The sequence below is a fragment of the Phyllostomus hastatus genome, unplaced genomic scaffold (assembly GCF_019186645.2).
Source record: "Phyllostomus hastatus isolate PE091 unplaced genomic scaffold, TTU_PhHast_1.1 phas_contig_198, whole genome shotgun sequence".
In the NCBI taxonomy this organism is placed as follows: domain Eukaryota; kingdom Metazoa; phylum Chordata; class Mammalia; order Chiroptera; family Phyllostomidae; genus Phyllostomus; species Phyllostomus hastatus.
Genome location: NW_025333715.1, coordinates 7578323 through 7597523, shown reverse-complemented (window position 1 = coordinate 7597523; position 19201 = coordinate 7578323). Strand labels below are relative to the sequence as shown.

The 19201-nt window shown below is 62.2% G+C and overlaps 1 protein-coding gene across 1 annotated transcript; it reads right to left on the bottom strand.

Annotated features, from left to right (window-relative positions):
- Positions 1-4777: 4777 nt before the first annotated feature.
- On the bottom strand, positions 4778-17279 carry MFNG (MFNG O-fucosylpeptide 3-beta-N-acetylglucosaminyltransferase). The gene is made up of 8 exons (XM_045835104.1): positions 16764-17279; positions 11696-11744; positions 11280-11382; positions 10717-10870; positions 7789-7874; positions 7372-7537; positions 6594-6679; positions 4778-5563 (listed from the first exon to the last, which is right to left on the bottom strand). The coding sequence occupies exons 1-8, from the start codon at positions 17013-17015 to the stop codon at positions 5497-5499; spliced, it is 963 nt and encodes a 320-aa protein (XP_045691060.1). The 5' UTR covers positions 17016-17279; the 3' UTR covers positions 4778-5496.
- Positions 17280-19201: the final 1922 nt, after the last annotated feature.

Sequence of the window (19201 nt, the reverse complement as noted above, 5' to 3'; positions counted from 1 at the left end):
TCCATGCCCCCGGCTGCTCTCCGGGACGTATGCCCCCTAACCAGAGTCTCGTCACCTTCAGGGCGGCCCTCCTTTCTAGCAACCAGTGACCCATGTTTGATGAGCTGTGGGTTCCTTGGGGCAGCAGCTGTATGCACCTGCTCATCCTTACGTGCCCTGAGGCTCCCGGCACAGCCCTTGAATGCAGTAGGTGCTCAAACTATGTTTGGGGGATTCATTTGTTCACACCGGCTGAGGCTGCATGCATTGCTTCTTGCACGGTATGGGGGTCACTGACAACGTATAAAAGCAGTGGAGGAGATACTTATTATCGGGCCGTTTCCCCTGCAGAGTGAGAGCTGTCCCCCACAGCAGGACCAGGGCCTGCCCTGACACCCACTCCTGAAGCTGAAACGAGGGCTGTGGCACGTGGGGGTCAAGGCCACCGGTGCCATCTGGCCCCCATCGAGGGAAGACCGCATGTGGGTTAGACCCTGCCGCCTGCAAAAGGAGCATGAATGCCCTCGGCCCAGCTAGTCCCAGGGAGAAGAGCGGAGGCGGCTGCAGGGTTCTGTCCATGGTGCTGAACTCCTTCCAACCCACCTTGTTCTCTAGCCTAGCAACTAGAGCCTCCTGGGGAACCAGGTGGAAATACCTGGTTCCAGATTCCCTGGCCCCTCCTTTGGAGATCTGGGTTCTGAAGATGTACAGCTCAGGGCTCTGGAACATGTCTGTACCAAGCACCTGCGATTCCTAGTCCTGGCCTGAGGTTCACTCTCTCGCCTAAGCAGTCAGCTTTGTGAAGCGCCTGCTAGGTGCCCAGCACTGTGCCAGCTGCTGTGGCTACAGAGACGTCTCAGCCAGGGTCTCTCCTCTGGGGGGAGTTTCCAAAATCATTCAGGACACGTGGGGAGGGGAGCAGGGGGAGTACTGCCTCTGTTTTACGCAGACCCTGAGCCAGGTCCATCGCTCCCCTTTATCCTGCAAGAGATAAAGAGGGCGCATGAAGACAGCTGCATTCATACCCACAGCATCTGTATCTTGCCTTAGGGCCTCCACAGCCCTCCCTGCAAGGCCGTGTGTGACGCACTCTGCTCCTTCTGACCTCCTCGTGCGTCAAGACCCAGACCCAACATCACTGAGCACATCAAGTCTTCTTGATCCCCCGCTGCCCCACAGACCATCCCCACCAGATTCTAGTCCCCCCTCCTCATGCCCCATGGTTGCATGTTATCGATTACATGACATGCTGTCCCGACTGGTATTGGAGCTCACCACTGACTGTAGGGCTTGCACCTGATTCCCCTGTGTATCCTCTATTGCAGGGAAACACCCCCCACCCCCACCCCGCAAAGGGGATGAGTGGTAAGTTCTTATTGGCTGGCTGGCTGGGGGGCGTGGTGAGTGGCAGAGGAATGTGTCCAATGACTGTTCCCCAGGCAAGTGCTGCTGTGTTGGTTACAAAGCAGCTGGGACAAGTGCTCAGAACCCAAAGAAAGCAGGGTGGGCCTCGGGGAGGCCAGGCAGGCAGCCAAATGCAGACCAGGCGGGGTCAAGGTCTGCCTCTCCTTTCTCTGGGTGTTTGGGGAGCACAGGAAGCGGAGTCGGGTCAGCTGTTTCTGATGAAAACAGATGTTCTCCGGACCTGAATGTGGGGCACAGAGGAGGGGCAGGGGGGAGAGAAAGGGAAGGCGGAGCGCCTGAGCCAGCGAAACGGAGCATCCGCAGGTCCCCTTCATTTCGCGTGTTATCATGGAAGTGTTCGCGCGCGCAGCGGCAAAAAAAAAAAAAAAAAGGAGTGACGTCATGAGTCCCCCTGTGCCCCTCACCAGCTCCAACAAGCGTCCCCGTGTGGCCATTCTTATCTCATTCTTCCCTCGAGCACCTTGTTAAAGAAAATTCCAGCTGTTTTATCACTGTATCCATAAGTATTTCAGAATGTGTCTCTCACAGAACATTCGAGGAAATCTCCATATTGCTACCACACCTAATAAAATTAACTACTTCTTAATACCCATTGAATGCAAGTCCATGTTCAAATTTCCTCATTTCCGCCCTCCCCCCCCAAAAAAATGTCTCTTCAGGATCCATTTATTTAAACCAGGACCAAAACGAGGCCCCTGCACTGTACTGTGCCACCAGGACTCTCAGGTCTCCCCGGGTCCCCGACAGTCTGCACCCCCTTCCTTTTTCCCGCCAGTTTACTTGTCCCAGAAACAAGGTCCTTTGTCTCCACTGTTGACGGGTGGATCGAGCCGTCACGGCGTCACTCACACGTTCCGCTGCCCCCACCCCATCTCCAGGAAACTAAACATCTCTGGCACTTAGATCCAGGGGGCGGGGCTGTCCGGGGTCCGTTACTTCCACAGGCAGATTTCCAGGGCGGCACTGCGTCCTTCCTACTGCGTCTCTCGGGAGCACCTAACGTCAAAGTTTCTTGTTTGGGGAGATACTGAAAACGATCAGGGTCACCAGCCCAGTCCTCCATTGGGGAGCTCCCTGCCACCTTGCCCCGGGGGCTTCAGCACTGACGGAGCTGCAAGCGATCTCAGAGAAACCCATTCACTTGTCTTCTACTTGTCCTGTGGGTACTTGTTGAGCATCTGCCACAGGCCAGGCCGTGAGCTGCGGTGAACAGAACTGATACAGTCCCTGGGGCCGTGGAGCCGACAGTCAGACGGGAGAGGACAGCAAGTCCATGAGTGAGCAGAGGCACCAACCAGAGACATGTCTGCTGAGAAGCTGAGAACTTTGCAGAGAGCGAGGGGACAGACAGGGATGGCTGTCAGCTGGCCCCTCAGTGATGGGCGACTGGGGAGCCTCCCTAGGAGAGGACATTGCAGTTCCATCCAGCCGTGCAGAGACAGGGTGCGACCCCGGGAGAGGAAAGAGCTGGTGCAGGCGGACAGCCCGGGCAGCCCCTGGGAGAGGCCAGGGGCCGGCGTGCCGGAGCGGAACAGTGGGGAGGCCAGCGAGCAGGCCGCTTTGGTAAAGCAGGCGGGACTGATGATGGCTAGGGCCTGGGTGGCAGAGTGGAGGGGACGCCCGACCAGCACCCCTGCCACCCCTCTCATAGCTGAGGACCCTGAGCTCAGAGGGGGCAGGGGGTGGTGTTTGTGGAGACCCTGGCTGTGCCAGGAGCTTTCTGTGAGGTCTTCCGACAGCTCACTGCGTACAAGTCACTGTGCCTGTTTTACAGGTGAGACCCTTGAGCCCCGGAGTCGCCCACCCAAGGGTATAGAACAGGAGGAAAGGAGGGCGGTGAGGGTCCCCAACCCACCGGAGTCGTCCCACACTGAGATGATCTTTGCAGGGCCAGGTCGCCTCAAATCTTGGCTCTGGCACCCAGAAGCCCTGAGACCTTGACTAAGGAACTTCTCCCTCTCTGTGCCTCAGTTTTGTAATCTGTAAAATGGGGCCCAGCAAGACCAAGGAGGGGAGTTCAACCTTGCCCCCGACGCCCAGCCCGCACGGGCCACCTTAGCACACAGCACAGGCAGCTGCACACTCTCGAGTGCGGACACACGCAGGGTTAAAGCCAGGCTTCTGCCTCCACCCCAGTCCTGATCCCTGCTGACGCCACTGCCCTCCCTCCGGCGGCCATTCTGGGACAACGGGGGCAGCAGATGGCCTGCTCCTGCCACTCGACCCTCGGACTCGGGCACCACTCCCGAATCTGCGGCTGCTTCTAAAAGCAGGCCAGTGGGCAGCCTTCCACACACTGAGTGGGGAGGACACCACGCCACCCCCACGGGCTGCAGGGCCAGGGGCCGCTCTTCCTCCTCCTCAGCTCACATCCCACCAACCCAGGATCCGGTCAGCCCAGAAAGGAGGGAGGCTGTGGAAGAGCCCAAGCACTCTGGCTCAGCATCCGACCTGCCGCGCGCGCGCACGGCCACCAGTGCACAGTGGGCCCTCGCAGGGCTGAGGTGCTGGAGCTCACGGGTGGCGGACAGAGCTGCAGGAGGGACGGGGCCCTCCGAGGGCTTGGGGGTACGCTCCGAAGGGGCCCCCTCCCTCCCTCCCTTAGGCTGTCTCCTCCCTCCTCCCCCAGCCCAGAGCCCTGCTGGGACCCCGACTGCCCCCATCACCGGGCAAGATGCGAATGGGGAGGAGACCTCCCATCCCTAGCCCTCCCGGACCACGCACCACCCGGCCTGAAATTTCCCCACGGTCACCTCATGCATTCACCCAACTCCCTGGGACCTGAAATGCTGAAGGCACCTGCATGTATCCAGCTCCTACCCTGGCTGTCGAATCGCCCCTTTATCCTACACCAGAGGCCGAATCCCGCAGCTCTGAGTCTCTGTCCTGCCCCCCCGATTCTCTGGCCGCCCGCAACCCAGGCCCTGAGGGCAGAGAAGTGGAGGAATAGCTCCTGCACACCTCAAGGCACACGCATACTCACACACGTGTACCTATACACACACATGTGACGGGGCATACACACCCCACACACAAGCCTTATGCACAGACACGTGTAGAAGGGTACCTGCCACACTCATTCCTTGTCACACCAGGACTCTCACACACCGAAGGTGGTCACCGTTCGCTGGGCCAGGCGACTTCCTCTACGCCAGGCTCCGTGCTGTGCCCTACAAACACGGTCCTGTCTCCTCCAGGTACCAACCCATGGAGAAAGTATTCTTTTTCTCATCTGCAAGGACAGGAGCATCTGGCCAAACAGGCCAGAGAGGCCAAGGGGGCGCCTCAAGGTCACACAGCCAGCGAGGGCCGAGCAAGGCTCTAGAGCTGGGGACCCATGTGTAACAAAACATACCGCTGGGCCGAGAGAGACTTGAACAAATAGGGGTTTAATCTTCTCTCAAGCCCAGACGCTAGACAAGACAGGTGCGGATGACGGTCTTGGCCTTTCCTTCACGGCAGCGGGGCGGCTGCCCCGGGTCCAGACATCACACCCACATTCACAGCAGGAAGACGGAGCATGGGGCTGCAGAACTTCCCCAGCATCCTCTCTGGCGGGCGGCTCTGGCCCCAGGCAGCGCTGGGGCGAGGCGTGGTAGCTCCCAGCAGCGAGGGCAGCTGGGCAAGGGGGCGAGGAGCGAACAAAGCCGGGTTCCACTGGCCAGGGGTAGGGGGCAAGGAGCTGGAGACGGGGCAGTAAAGACAGTACCTGCACAGGCCCCACCTTCTGTCCCTGTTCCGCCTACGTCCCCTCAGTGCTTGGGGACCCAGCCACGGGACTCAGGGGGTGGGTGGCCCAGTGCTTGAGCCTAGGGGGACGACTGAGAGGCCAGAGCTGGTGGAGACCCAGGGCCCGTGGGAGCCCAGCCCCTGGGGCCTCTTTGGCCTTCACCTGGCCCCCGGCTCCCACCTCCCAGGAGTCTGCGATGACCCTAACCCCACCATCACTGCCCAGTCCTGGGCTTGCCCACCACTCGGAGGCCCGGCCAGGGACCACTCAGCCCCAGGCCCTTGCTACAGGCCCCCTGGGCTGCCTTGAGAGGCGAGGGACAACCAGAGGCTCAGCCGCACAGTGGCCCAGCAGTCCAGGGTTCATCGGGCCACCTGCTGCGGGCACCAAGGAGTGTCCGGGTAGAGGAGACAATGCAGAGAGCGGAACCTGCGGAAAGAGCAGAAACGGACAGGGTGGTCACCCCGTTCCCATGCACACCACCGTGGGCCCCTAGGGGGCGCACGTCACAGAGATGGTTTGAGTAGGCCCTCTCCACCTCAGCCCTCTGCACCTCTGGGGCCTGCTCATTCTTCGCGGAGGGCTGCCCCGTCCCTTGCAGAACGCTGAACAGCATCCCTGGACCCTGCCCACTAGACACCAGCAGCATCCCCCTGAGTCCTAACTCTCAAAAATGTCTCCTGATGTTGCCACGTGTCCTCAGGGGGCAAAGTGGGCCCTGGCTGAGACCCGCTGGTTCAGAGAGACTTCGAAGGCCAGCGAAGACATAAAGAGACCTCAGCTGAGACTGGACTAAGACTGGACCATCCAACCCTACAGAGCTGAGCCTCCAGCTGGCTTTAGCCCCATGGGCAGAAACCCAGGGAGGCTAGGATCTTCAGGCTTAGAGAACTTAACATCAATCTTAAGCCTCTTGGCAGGATAGCCATGGCCGGCACCCCTCCACCAATGGGGAGCTCACCCCATTAGAAGGCAGCTCCCTGGCGCCACAGACCTCGGACAGCTGTGAGCCCTCTGCTCCCAGACAGACAGTTCTGCAGAGCGTAAGGGCCAGGGGTCCTGCCTTCCCCCACCTCCTCCGTGCTTCAGAGAAACCCAGAGTCCAGACACGAAGCCTTGGGAGGAGGGGGAATTTACTCACCAAAGACATTCCAGTCCTTTGGGGGCTCCTGAGGAGTCCCACAGGGTCAGAGCTGGGGGAGCCCTTCAGATCCACAACGCCCAGCCTCCTTGCATTACACAATGTGGAGACTGTGGCCCAGAGAGGCCAAGGCACTTGCCCAAGATCACACAGCAAGCCAGTGGTGGAGCGGGAACCGCAATCCACGCCCTTCCCTCCCAGCTCTGTGCTGTCAGCCCCGGGGCCTCTCTCACATCCACCCCTCCTGGCTCCCCCACCTTTGCGGCCCCAGGCTCAGCCCCCGCTCCTCCCGTTCCACAGTTTCAGCCCCAGACCCACCTGGAAGGGTCCTCCTCGGGGGAGAAGGGGCCCTGTAGCTTAATCACGTTGAGCTTCCCCTCAAAAATGCCGTAGCTGAGGGTGACCTGGACAGGGAAAAGCAGAGAAGAGTGGGAAGTGTTGGGGGCGATCTACAGGGGACCCCACAAGGGGGCAGAACTGGGGGAAGCAGGCATGCACACAAAGCATCCTGAGGGCACAGAAAGCCTGCCTCTGCGCCTGGAACCCCATCAGCTGTGGGCGCCCCACCCGGAAGCCCAGCCCGCCCTCCCAGGACTTTAAGCTTCCAGAGCACCTTCAGGCCCAGACCCCATTTGCGCCCCCAGCAGCCTGGTCACATGGGAGGCTGCAAAGACCCTTCACCCACCCCTTCCCCAGCCTGACACTGCACTTGAGCGTCCTCACCCTAGATCTGGTCCTTCCCAGTAACATCTGGGTGGGAAGGGAAAGCACCGAGCAGGAAAGCTCTGGCGGAGGGAGGGGCTGCTGACCCGCAAAGTTGGAGGGATGCGGGGAGGGTGGAGGATCGAAGGAAGGAGAGAGGGACAGGAGGTAGCAGGTTGGGAGCAAGGTTATCTGAACCTGAAGGCCACCTCATCTCGTCTGCCCAGGCCCTCCAGCTGGCACTTGGGGACCAGACCACAGAAGGCTGGCATCACAGCCTTGAGGTCTGAAGGTAGAGAGTCACTCTATGCCCTCCAGGGGACCTTGTCAGGAGGGATAGCCCGACACATGCACACACCCCCCCCCCAGGGCCACCTGCGCCGAGGCCGCTCACCTGCTCCGGGAGCTGGGCAGCCCGCAGCAGCTGCAGGGTCTCCAGGTGGGAGTGGAAGAGCGAGCTGGGCTGCAGGCGGCCCCCCAGCTTGCACTCGACTATGTAGCCCACGGTGCAGTCGTCAGGCAGCCGGATGCGCGCGGAGGTGTCCACGAAGTGGCGGCCACTGGGGACAGAGTGAGCTATGACCGCCGGCCTGCACCCTCGACACCTAGCGGCCTCCCGCCGCCCAGACGGCCCTCCTCAGGGGCCGGCTGGCAGAGCGGGGCTCAGCTCTGGCGTCCACCTCCTCCTGCCTGCTCTGGGACCTCCTGAGCTCTCGCTCAGGTCCCTGCTGCTGCCAAGTCCCCACACACAAGTCCCCACCTGCTCTCAGCACCCCCCACCCTCCCCCACCCACCTGGGGTCTCTGCTTACCTGGCCCACGGGGCCATCTTCAAAGCCAGTTTGTGGTTGATGCAGAAGCCGGCGCCCCCGGTGGCGAACCAGAACTGCACCAGCCTCTGGGGGGAGAGGAGGGGAGAGGTGTAGAGTGAGCCTGGGGTGGGGGTGGGGGTAGTGGGGGGTGGGGCAACAACCAGGCCACCCCTCACCTCCAGCTAGCATGGCTCCAAAGCTTTTTATTCGTCCTGCCCCAGAGTCCTTCTACAGCCTAACATTATTGTGCCCATTTTACAGACAAGGAGACCGAGGCCCAAAGTCACCTAGCTAATTAAAAGTGATGGGGACACCAATTAGACCCCAATCTGGCAGGGTTCTGGTTAAGGGGGCGTGCATGCTGTCTGATGGTCCTGCACATCTCACCCCGTCCCCCAGAGAAATGCCTTACCTTAGCCCGCGTGGTTCAGGAGGGGCTGCCACACAGCGCCTGCTCCCCCAGGCCACAGAGGTGGGCAGGTGCCCCAGAAATGACCACAGGGCCACCCACACCCCTTGACCCCATGATTGGCTCAGGAACAGGCACATGACTTAGGCCAGCCAATCAGAGTCCCTTCCTGAGCTCTCTAGACTATCTGGGAGGGAGACAGGTTCCCACCAGGCTCACAGCCACAGTCCTGATGCCACCCACATAGGGACATGTACACTGTCCTGCCAGTCGTAACTCCTGGGGGCCAGCACGCCCCTTGACCTCTCAATCTCAGGGACCAATAACACCCCTTTGGGATTTAAAACACTTTACATGCCTGCCCAGTAACACCAAGGCCTCTTCTGGCTCCTCTTTGAGGCCGGTGAACTCGGCCACAAATCTCCCTGGGGCTTCGGAGAAACCCCGCACCCTTTCGGCTGCCCCGTCTCGTGGTCACACGAGCTCCCTGCGGTTACCTTCTCCCGAGCACCCAGCTGTCGCCTCGCTGATGCGTGTCACATCAGGCTGCACCTCCCACAATGCAGCGGAGAGGAGAACCCTCGGTGGGCAGCTGGGCAGCCTGGTGCTGGGTCCCCCACTCCCTTCACTTTGAGAAAGTCATGCCCCGCTCTGGGCCTGAGCTGTCACCTGCGAGGGCAGCACTGGCCCCAAGTTCTGAAATCGGATGGTTCCCCCAGCCCGGAGGTGTTCTGCAGCTGAGAACCTCTACGGGCTGGGTTCTGGAAGCACTGCCTCTTAGAGAGAGGGGTCAAGGCTCAGCGGGGCAGAAGGAATGGCTTCTCCAGCACCCAGCACCCAGCAGGTGTCGGATGAGCAGTGCTCGGTGAACTAATGAGTGCTTGGCGTCTGTCCCCAGATCAACACAGTGACTGTGGCAGGGACAAGAGAGCCACCCCGCCCTTCGCTAAGGGCCGTGCAGCAGACAGGGTGCCCAGGCCCACAGAAGTGAGGCCACTAGCCCCAGGCCCCAGAGCCGGGACTGACCCCAAGGCAGGGCTCTTGCCTTTTTTCCTGGGCCACCCTGGAGGGCCCCCGGGGTCTGACTGGGCCGGGGCACCCTGGGGCAGAGTCCTGGCATCCCGCTGGCGGGGGGGGCGGGGGGTGCCATCTATGGGCACTGTGCAGGACCCAGCCTGGGTGTGCCCTGCAGGTGCTGAACTTGCAAGGGAAGAACAGGGCCCGGAGGCGAAGGCTGAGCAGGGGCGGGACTGGTTGCTAATTCTTCTAGCGCCTGTTACAAACCAGGTCCCGCTCCAAGCACTTGGCTATATGCCACTTAACTCTTTCTCTTTCTGCTCACGGCCACCCTATGAGGAAGGGGCTATTGCCGCCCATTTCACAGATGAGAAAACTGAGGCACAGAGAGGGGAGGTGACTTCCATCAAAGTCACAGAGCCAAGAGGTGGCAGCGCTGGGGTGTGACCCCAGGGCATCTGGCTCCAGAGCAGAGTTCGCCGTCTGCAAGGTCAGGAGGGGTGAGGCGGTGTGGGAGCCCGGGGGACCCCTCAGCTCACCTGAAATCCACTCACAGACTCACACCCTGGGGCCCAGGAAGATTTAATTAGGACTCAGAGGCTCATTAGCTGCTGGTAATTAAGGTTTGTGTTTCCTGCTCTCTTGGTTTCTCTAATGAGGCAGATGGTGACCTAGGGAGGGGGGTAGCCCCACCGCGCGCTCAGCTCCTGCAGCGGGCAATGCCTCCAGACTCGGCCGCCCCCCCCCCCGAGGCCTGCCTTCTCCAGGGGGTGGAGGGAGCCCTAGAGGCCTGGCCCCCCAACACCCAAAGCCCAGTGGCATCCAGGGGACAGGTGGGAAACCACGCGACACACTCATACTGAGAAGCTCTTTGTTCATCTGAGAGTCAAATTCAACAGGTACCCTGGGGTTTGTTTACTGGTTTTCTAAACCCGGCCCCCCTGACCGGCGCCCACCTGGGTCTGGGGCGGAAACTGGCCCCAGGACCCTGCTGTGCCTGGTGTCAGGTCCTCAGTGCTGGTCGGTGAGGTCCGGAGGGAGTGGGGGTCACCTAGGGGAGGGCAGTGTCCGGACACTTGAGTCCAAGGCAGCGAACAGCTGGCCCAGCGGTGTCCAGCCCTGTGACCCCCTGCACAACTACAGGACACAGCAGGTGGCCGGGAGCCCTGCTGTGGTATCGGGAAGCCCCAGCCCATCTCCACCCTCCCTGTGTGACCAGGACAAGCCACAGCTCCTCAAGGACCGAGGCCCTGCTCCCTGACAGTCTCTCTGCCTGACCGACATCATCTCAGTCTCCCCTTCCACAGGGGAGGGGGCAGAGGGTCAGAGGCGAAGCCACCAGCCCAAAAAACACAGCCGTGAGGCTAAATCCGAGGCCCAGAGGATGCACCAGCTCTTCCTCAGCCCTGGCCTGGCCCGGCCCGGCCCCAAACCCGCCCGGCGTGGGCCAACCCCGGCCCGTGGCCAGTGTCTCCTGCCCCAGGCTGCCAGGAGGGACCGACCGAGCGATTGTGCGGCTGCGGCTCCGAGGCGTGGATGGGCCGGTTCAGGCTGGGCCGGCCTATGTAGACATCGAGGGCCTGCGGGAGGGTCCTCAGCAGCTTCAGCAGCGCCCTCGCGTTCACGTAGTTGTCGTCGTCCACATGGCAGAACCACCTGTGGGGGCGGGAGGGGGGCAGTGAGCTGGGGGGGGCTTCCCCGGGGCTGCCGGCCACCGCGCCCCCTAACCGACGCATGTACAGCTACAGGGCTCACAATGAGGGTCACTGTTCTGTGCCGGCAGTGAGTACGCCCTTGTGTACGCCCTTGAAGGAGGTGCACCCGTTCAGCCCAGGGGGAATGAGACTCAGAAAGGTCCAGACACTCGCCCCAGGCAACACAGCCAGTGAAGGGCAGGATCTGAACCCCGACCGTCTGCCCAGAGACGAACCACAGGAGGCCCTATATGACGACATTCGCAGGACCCAGCCACTTCCCCTTTTCCCCTCTCTCAATATAGCACCCCGTTCAGGAAGTGGCCTGAGGCAGAGGCCACACCTGCCCCCGGAGACCCGGCCACACTCACCTCAGCCCGCTGGCCAAGAAGGCATCGAACTCAGCAGCCATCTTGCAGGACAGGGCTGGGTGGCTGTGCTCCGCGGAGCAGTTGGTGACCACGAGGTGGGGCCCTGGAGGAGCAAGGACAGGTCAGAGGGCCTGGAGCAGTCCACACACTCCCAGTGTACACACGGGGAAACTGAGGTCAGGGAGGGCTGACCTGCCCGGGCCCCCGGAGCTGATGGACAGTGGGCTGCACTGGGACCCGGGTGTCCTGCGTCTTGCCTGCCACGGCCCCGCCCCGCCCCACACCCACTTCCAGGGAAGAAGCTTGCTCTCCCCCTGGGTGAAGGGGAATCCCCACAGGCTGAGCGTAAGCGCCCTTGTTTTTGCAGGGGACTCCCACGCCAGGAGACAGCCACCCCACCCAGGCCAAGCAGTTACCCAGTCTCTCCTGGAGGCCTTCATCCGAGCTGTCAGTGAAGACAAATGTCTGGGGAGGAGAGAGGGGGGTCAGCACTGGGCTCGCCAAGGGCAGTGGCGCGGTGGGAGGGGAGCCCCCAGAAACACACACACACACACACACACACACACACCCGTCCAGACACACGCACACCCAGCAGGCCTCTGCCGCCCTTCGGAGACAGACACACACCCTCTCACAGACACACACTCCCTTAGGACAACGTGCCTTTCTCAGCCATGCCCCCACCCGCATAAAGCACGCCCACGTGCACGCACACATACACAACGGTGGTGCTAAAAATTGCTATGCTAATACCCTTCCTCCCGTCTTCTACGTTCTTCTCGCTGGGCTGCCAACCAAATCAACCAAGACAGCCCTGGCCGGCCGTAGCTCAGTGGATTGAGCGCCGGCTGCGAACCAAAGCATTGCAGGTTCGATTCCCAGTCAGGGCACATGCCTGGGTTGCAGGCCACAGCCCCCAGCAACCGCACATTGATGTTTCTCTCTCTCTCTCTCTTTCTCCCTCTCTTCCCTCTCTAAAAATAAATCAATACAATCTTTTTAAAAAATTAACCAAGACAGAGTAATGGGAGAAAATCAAAATTTTAATCCACGCGCGTGGGAAGTCCACACAGGTGCGGAAGTTCCAGAGACGGGGCAGCCAGGCTGGGCACAGGCGACTTTCGGACGGAGCAGAGAGCGGGGGATGGGCTCGGGAGTTCGGAAGTGAGAACCGCCGTCTGTGGGCAGTGGATGCAGAGCGAAACCCAGGGGGCAGGAAGATCCCCGTCTGGGCAGCTCGCAGCAGCGGGCCCGGGGTGTCTAGCTAAGAGCTTGGGCTCCTCCTTGGAGGAGGGTGAAGATCCTTAAGGCGATTAAGCCTAGGCCCCTCCGAGAGCAGGGTTCTCATGCAGGGAATGGGGTAGGGTCGAAGGCTCCCTCAGAGTCTCATTTCTTCACAAACAGCTTCAAATCAATATCCCAGACTGCAGCTTCCGGGGGGTGAGGCTTCAGTTCCCTTCGCAACCCAGCTGTTGTTGACACACACACAACGCATGCTGCACGCCAACCCACACCCGCTGGCTGAGCCGGCCCAGGGCGCCTGTCGGTCACACACGGCCTCGGCGGAGTCTCCCCCTCCCCTACACCCCCCCTCCCCGCCCCACAGAGTCCCATCTGGCTCCTTCGCTACCGCACAGACCGGACCCTACACACTGGCAGGAGACAGACTGTGAAAGGACCCCCATGCTGGGATCCCGCACGACTTCGGGAGACAGCCACAACTCCCAGAGCAGGGCCCCGACGCAGCAGAAATCTCACCTCCCGACCCGGTCCTGCTCTCCCAGGCTGGGCAGGCACCGGCAGTGTGCACCCTCCTGGTCCCTGACAAACTCACGGAGCACGGACACAGGTGCTGCGACCTGTGCCCGTCCCTGACGGCAAAGCTGAAGCTGAGTGACGGGCCAAGGCCGTGCAGCCGGAGACTGCTGAGCTGAGGTTCGAACCCACAGGCCTGGGCCCTCTCCCTTGCCCTCCAATCCCCCCATTGTCATGACACCCCACCCACAGGGGGCTCCTCAGACTCGAGCCTCAAGACCAAGCTCCCCACTCGCCCAGACCTGCACTTCCTCTCAGTCTCCCCATCTTGAGGGGGCCCAAAACCTCGGGGTCATCATGCCTCCTTTCTCCCCCGCTCCCCCCCGCCGCATCCAGTCTGCCAGCAAATCCTGTCCAGCCAACCTGTAAATGACCTAGGATGCAACCTCTCCCCACCGGCTCCACAGCCACGCTGCGGCCCAGCCCGCCCGAGTCACCTCCCGCCTGCTTTGCTGGCGGTCACCTCTTCCCTGGGCTCTGTACGGCCCCCAACCGCATGCCTGTTTCAACACAGCCCCCAAGGGAGCCAGTAAAATACGTCAGGCCTTCCTTCCCCCACTCCCTGACGAACTTTTACCACCAAACGGCCTCCAGATGGAGGAACTTTCTAGAGTTTGGAGCAGGAGCCAAATGGGCCAGGGAATGTTTGTTGATGGGCCAGTAAGCCGGAATGAACCGGCGGGGGGAACGGGAAAGGAGGGGTCCCACAGCGGGGCGTGGGGCCTGGGCAGGGCGCATGGGAACCCTGAGGTTGGCACGGAGCAGTGGGCAGTGTCCTCTGAGCAAGGTTTACATGTGATTTGTTTAAAGAGGGGCCTCTGACAATGGTTAAAACTTTGCAGGAAAACAAAGGGCCAGGCAGCCTTGGGGGGAGGGGGCGGGGTTGGCTGGAGGGCCATCTGCTCCAGAGCAGGGGAAGCGCAGGGCGCCCGCTCCCCCACCCCTCCCACCCCGGCCCCGCCCCAGCCCTCCCCAGCCTTGGAGGGACCGTGGGGAAGAGAAAGCCTCCTCTCGGATCACAAAACAGGCCTCCTCCTGCAGCCCACCCCCTCTGCCCGGGACAAAGGCCCGCACGCGAGCTCCAGCCCACTGCCACAAAGGCCCACCTGCCACCAGGCCGCCCTTAACCAGCTGGGGCGGGCACGCAGCCCCGGAGTTAACCAGCTCAGGCCCCATCCTGACGGCAGAGCTGAGAGAGGCTCCAAGACCCGCCTCTCCCGCGCAGATGGGGAAACTGAGAGCCAAGGTCAGAGACAGACCAGCTGAAGGCGGAGACAGAGGGGGCCCAGATGCGGCGGCACACGGGGGTCCCCCTGGGCCCCTCGTCTTTCTCCCTTTGAGGATCCTTCCTTATTTCAACTCTGCCTCCAAAGACAAGATTCTAGACCCCGCCCCTTGCACTGGGGGGGTGAGGGCGGGTGTTCAGCTGAGTGAATTCACGTGCTACCTCTGCTTGCTTAACTGTGCTCGGTCTTCCCGCCTGTGAGATGGGAAGAGCGAGAGTGTCGGCTGGGGACACTTTCCCGTCACTGCCTCCGTTCCCCTGCCTGGTCGGTGGTTCAAAGGACACACAGCAGATTAACAGGAGAAAATCGAATTTTAATACCTGCACGCAGGGAGCTCCCATGAGCAGGGAAACTGCAAAAATAAGGAGACTTCTGGACTGAAAAGGGGGTGACAGGCAATTCACAGGTGGACGAGGAGGAGGAGGGGGCATTTGGTAAACAGATCCCCGCGGGGCCACCCAGAAAGAGTGGGGCGGAAGGGGGATCCAGCGAACAGACAGTGCTCGAACCCCCCCGCCACCACCTGTCACACTCCGTTCGGAGGTGCTGAGGAGGCCAGGCCACCAAGCCAGGGCCCCTTCCTGAAGCAGGCTCTTCTGCCCGAAGCCCTTTAGGCAGGAAAGACAGAGGTCTGAGCCTCTTCCTGAGCCTGCTGGCTCTCGCTGCTTCCTGTCTGAAATGAACTGCACACCGGGGCGGCACGTTCTGGGGAGACAAGAATGCACCGCCGACCGGGTAACGGCCACCACCCAGGGTCATCACGAGGGTTCAGCAGAGCCCTGCCCTGGGACACCAGGCCCCCCCTCCGGCTGCCTGGCTGGCATCTGGGATTCAAGCAGGGACTCCGAGGGGCCGGCTGCCGGCCTGTCCTCTGCCGGCCGGGTCCTGCCAGGCCCACCACCCAGGCTCTCCCCAGGCAGCTCTGGGACCCCGGGTCTCCGCAGAGAAGGAGAGTGCTTCCTCCTCCCGGGCCTCGGTTTCCTCATCCAGGGCAAGGGCACTGCCCTGGCGCCCAGGGCGAGACAGGAAAGGGCCTCAGACCACGTGAGGCCGTGCTCCCGGGCACAACAGACACAGCGCCATAAACAGGAAGGTCTGTGGGGAGGGCTGGGCTCAGCGACTTCCGCAAGTAACACCAGATCGCCCTGCAAGGAGAAGCTGTGGGAGGGGTACCCCAGGGAAGAGCCTGGAGTGGCTGCTGGGGGCCTGGAGGGGAAAGGGTTAACCCAGGGTGCTAGGACATCGGGGCCAGGAAGCCGCTACAGGGAGGTGCCCTCGTCCCAGGGGTCCCCGGCCTCTGCCAGGCATCACCCCCCCCCCACCATCCTTGGTCTCCGGGAGTCCCTAATCCCCTCTAGAGGCACAGTCACTTCCTTTCCTGAGCCACCCGCCAAAGTGTGGGGACAGCGTGTGTGTGCGCGGGTGCGCATGCGTGTGTGTGCATGTACATGTGTGTGTGTAAACCTGCCCCTCCAGCTCCCCCAGAGGCCATGGTCCCCAATACCCCCAAGTCACTGACTTGGCTGGAGGAGGCACTGGGAGCGGGTGGGGGAAGAGACAGACCCAGCGTGTCAGAGCCACCTCCGGGGAAAGACAGGAGCCATGAGCCCCGGTCACCCTCCTGCCTCCCGACAGCGTGTCCAGCACCGCCACTTCGGCTCCACACACGTGCACACACACACACCCAGTCCCACCCGCCGGGCAGGCCCTGCCCCGACCTCCTGCCCACGTCCGCCTCGGCCACCAAGTCACAGCACACACCCTTCCTCCCTCCCTCGGACCCGGTGCCACGGGGCACGAGCACAGGAACCGCGGTGGCACTCCCCTGGCACACCCTGCCAGCAGAGTCATGAGGGCAGGGGCTGTAGGAACTCTGAAAGGACACCCCCAACTCCGGCCCCCTCCCCAGCAGGCCCCACCTAGACCGTCCCCTGCCTCAGGGGCTCAGGGGCTCACAGCACCCAGGGCCTGAACGGGGGGCACCCCAGCGGGGGTCATGTGAGCCAGGACTCCTTCGAAGCCTCTGCCCCAGCTGCCCACCATCGATTGCCCCCCGCGCCAGGCTGGCTCAGGCTGCACAGGAGTGACGCCCGCACCGGAACAGGCAGGGAAGAGAGGAATCCCCAGGAGGGACCCGGAAGCCTGGGGCAGGAGCCCAGCCTGGCGCCTGAAACAGCCAGAGCAGCAGGCCCGAGGAGCCGCGTCTCCGGGGCCAGGGGGGCACGACCAGGGCCACGGGATTCCCTGGATCCTGGAGGAAGGGGGAGAGTGGGCAGGCAGCCTGTCCCTCAAGACTGCCAGGGACCCCAACCCAGCAGAAAGGCCTGCATGAGTCCCCCAGGCCCGGCGCCACGCCTGGGGCCCGCTGAGACCAGCGTGTCACCTGTTCCCTGGTCCTGGAGACCCACGTGTCGAGCAGCAGCTCCAGGCGAGAGCGGTGGAAGGCGCCGGTCGTCTTGACCGCGATGAACACGTCCTGCAGCTGCAGCTCGTGGAACTGGGGGCTTGGTGGGCTCAGCCCGGGGGTCTCCACCCTCTTCCGGGACAGGCGCAGATGGTACCGGAGGGAGAGGAGCCCCATGCACAGGAGGGTGAGGAGGGCTCCGGCCAGGCCCCTGAGGAGCCGGCACTGCATTGGCTCTGAGACACCCCCCCCTCCCCAGCCCCACAGCTCAGCCCCCAAATCCCAACTGGATAGGGCAGGCGGGGAGGCAGGTCAGGCAGGGGCCCCGCCAAAGGCAAACGTCTGGCAGGCACCAGGGGCCAACGAGGAGGGGACAGGTGGGAACTGGTGCTCTGGCCCCAAAGGCGGAGCCATGGCAGCCCCTCCGCCTCCACCTCCTGCCACCAGCCAGCCCTCCACCTGCTCTGGCTGCCCTCCCACGGCAGCCCAGCGGGCTCTGGGGCTCCTGGCCCCGCCCCTCCCTCCAGCACAGCCCAAGAGGCGGGGCCGGCCCCAGGGAGCCCCAGAGGTGGCTGAAAAAGAGGCAGCTGAAGGGACAGCCCCATCCCTGCCAGCAGCTGCAGTGGGGGCGGGGGCAACGACAAACCCTCCAAGGCCAATGGAAGGGACGGAGCACCCCCCTTCCCACTCCCCAAAGACTGGCAGCTTAGCTCCGCCGACCCCATTATTTGATGGTGTCCTGGTATCTGGACTCACAGCTTTTGCTCACAAGGTTCCTCCTCCCGGATGCTCTCCCCATCCCCTGCCACCCCCATTCACGTTCCCTCCACCAGGCTTAATTCTTTTTGGACTTTCAGGCTCAGTTCAAGGGTTTCCTCCTCCAGGAAGCCTTCTCTGATGCCCCCCCGCCACAACTTCCAGGGCTTCCAAGTAGTCTGCTCAGTTCCTTTGGTCCTCGCCACAGCACTAGGATCGCTCTTCCCGGGTCAGAGCTGAACACGGAAGGCTCAGAATGGTCTAGAATGGTCCAGCAGCTCCTTCACAGAGCCACGAGGGGCCCGGGTCCCTGGCCCCCAGGAGGCTCCCTGAGGCCGCCCGCCTGTCCCGCTGTGGCCTGCCGTACCCCACCTCACTCAGCGGTCACTATTGCTGCCTCTCCCCGCCAGGCCAGTGGACAGACAGGGGGGCTTCTCCTTCCGCCGCCCCCATCTAGTTTTGCACAGGGTCACTCACGTTTCATCTTTCCCCTGCTAGAACCCTGCACCAGCTCCCCTCTCCCTCTTGGAACAGAAGCCGAAGACCACACACTCCTACAGGTCCTTTGTGAGCTGACCCCTCACTACTTCCAGCCCCACCTCCTCCTACCACCTTCCCCTTGCCCCCTCCTCCCCAGCCGCACTGGGCTTCTGGCCAGTCGGGGCGCTCACCCGCCTCAGGACCTTTGCACACGCTGCACTGTTCCCGCCAGCGCCTCTCCCTCCAGAGCCACACATCCCACTCCCTCGCCTCCGTCAGGTCTTGACACGAACGTCACCTTGACCCCAAGGCCTTCCCTGGCCACTTTGTTTAAATTGTGATGCCTTCTCTCTAGCCAGGTCCCAGGCCCCCCAGCCTGTACTTCCCACGCCCCCTTCCCGACCATGTCCCCTCCACAGCACTTTCCATCTCCCGGCACCCTGTGGGGTCTCCTTCTCTGCTGTCCGTCTTCCTCCCGCGGATACCAGGGCAGAGGTTTCCTCTGTTTGCACCCACTGACTCCTGGCACATAGGACAGTGCCTGGCACACTGTGGGAGCTCAATAAATACTTGTTAGTGAAACACAACTGCAGTGGGTGTGGACTGAACCGGGCCTGCTGTGGCCCAGCCCTACATCAGGACCGTGGGACCCAGAGCTGAGCCGCTGGGTCCCCACATCGTCATCCGGACACACGGGTCCTTGGACCATGGACTGGACACACAGCAAGGAGGGGAGGGGTGCACTCACTCAAGTGAGAAGGACCCAGTCACCTCACCCAAGGAGCCCAGCGCCACCCCCAGTGACCTGCCTTCCTGCCACAGGCAGGGCGTGGCATGGCCAAGAGGTCCCAAGGGCTGAGAGAAGCAAGCAGGCTCCAAGGAGGGGGCGACCAAGACAGACCTCAAAAGGCACTGAGAATAAGGCGGCCCCCACCCCTGAACTTCCCGGCCTCGTCTCCTACTTCCCGGTGGCCAAATTCGGCCCATTTTCTGCCTCTGAGCCTTTGCTCTTGAGGTTTCCTCCACCCAGGGACCCACTCCCCCATCACCTCCCAGGGGACTGCCCAAGTTCATTACCGTTACCAAGAACAGTCATAGAAGGACTCACAACAGCACATAGGCACCCAGGGTCAAGAAATGCTTCTTGAAGAAAGGAATCTCAAGCCCCAAGCTCAAGTGGC

Excerpts from the sequence above, each read along its gene's own strand:
- MFNG (XM_045835104.1), bottom strand. The coding sequence starts at position 17,015 with ATGCAGTGCCGGCTCCTCAGGGGCCTGGCCGGAGCCCTCCTCACCCTC. Across the intron at positions 7,538-7,788 it reads AAGATGGCCCCGTGGGCCAG|TGGCCGCCACTTCGTGGACA; the intron begins GTAAGCAGAGAC and ends CTCTGTCCCCAG. Across the intron at positions 5,564-6,593 it reads CCCGAGGAGGACCCTTCCAG|GTTCCGCTCTCTGCATTGTC; the intron begins GTGGGTCTGGGG and ends CTCTTTCCGCAG.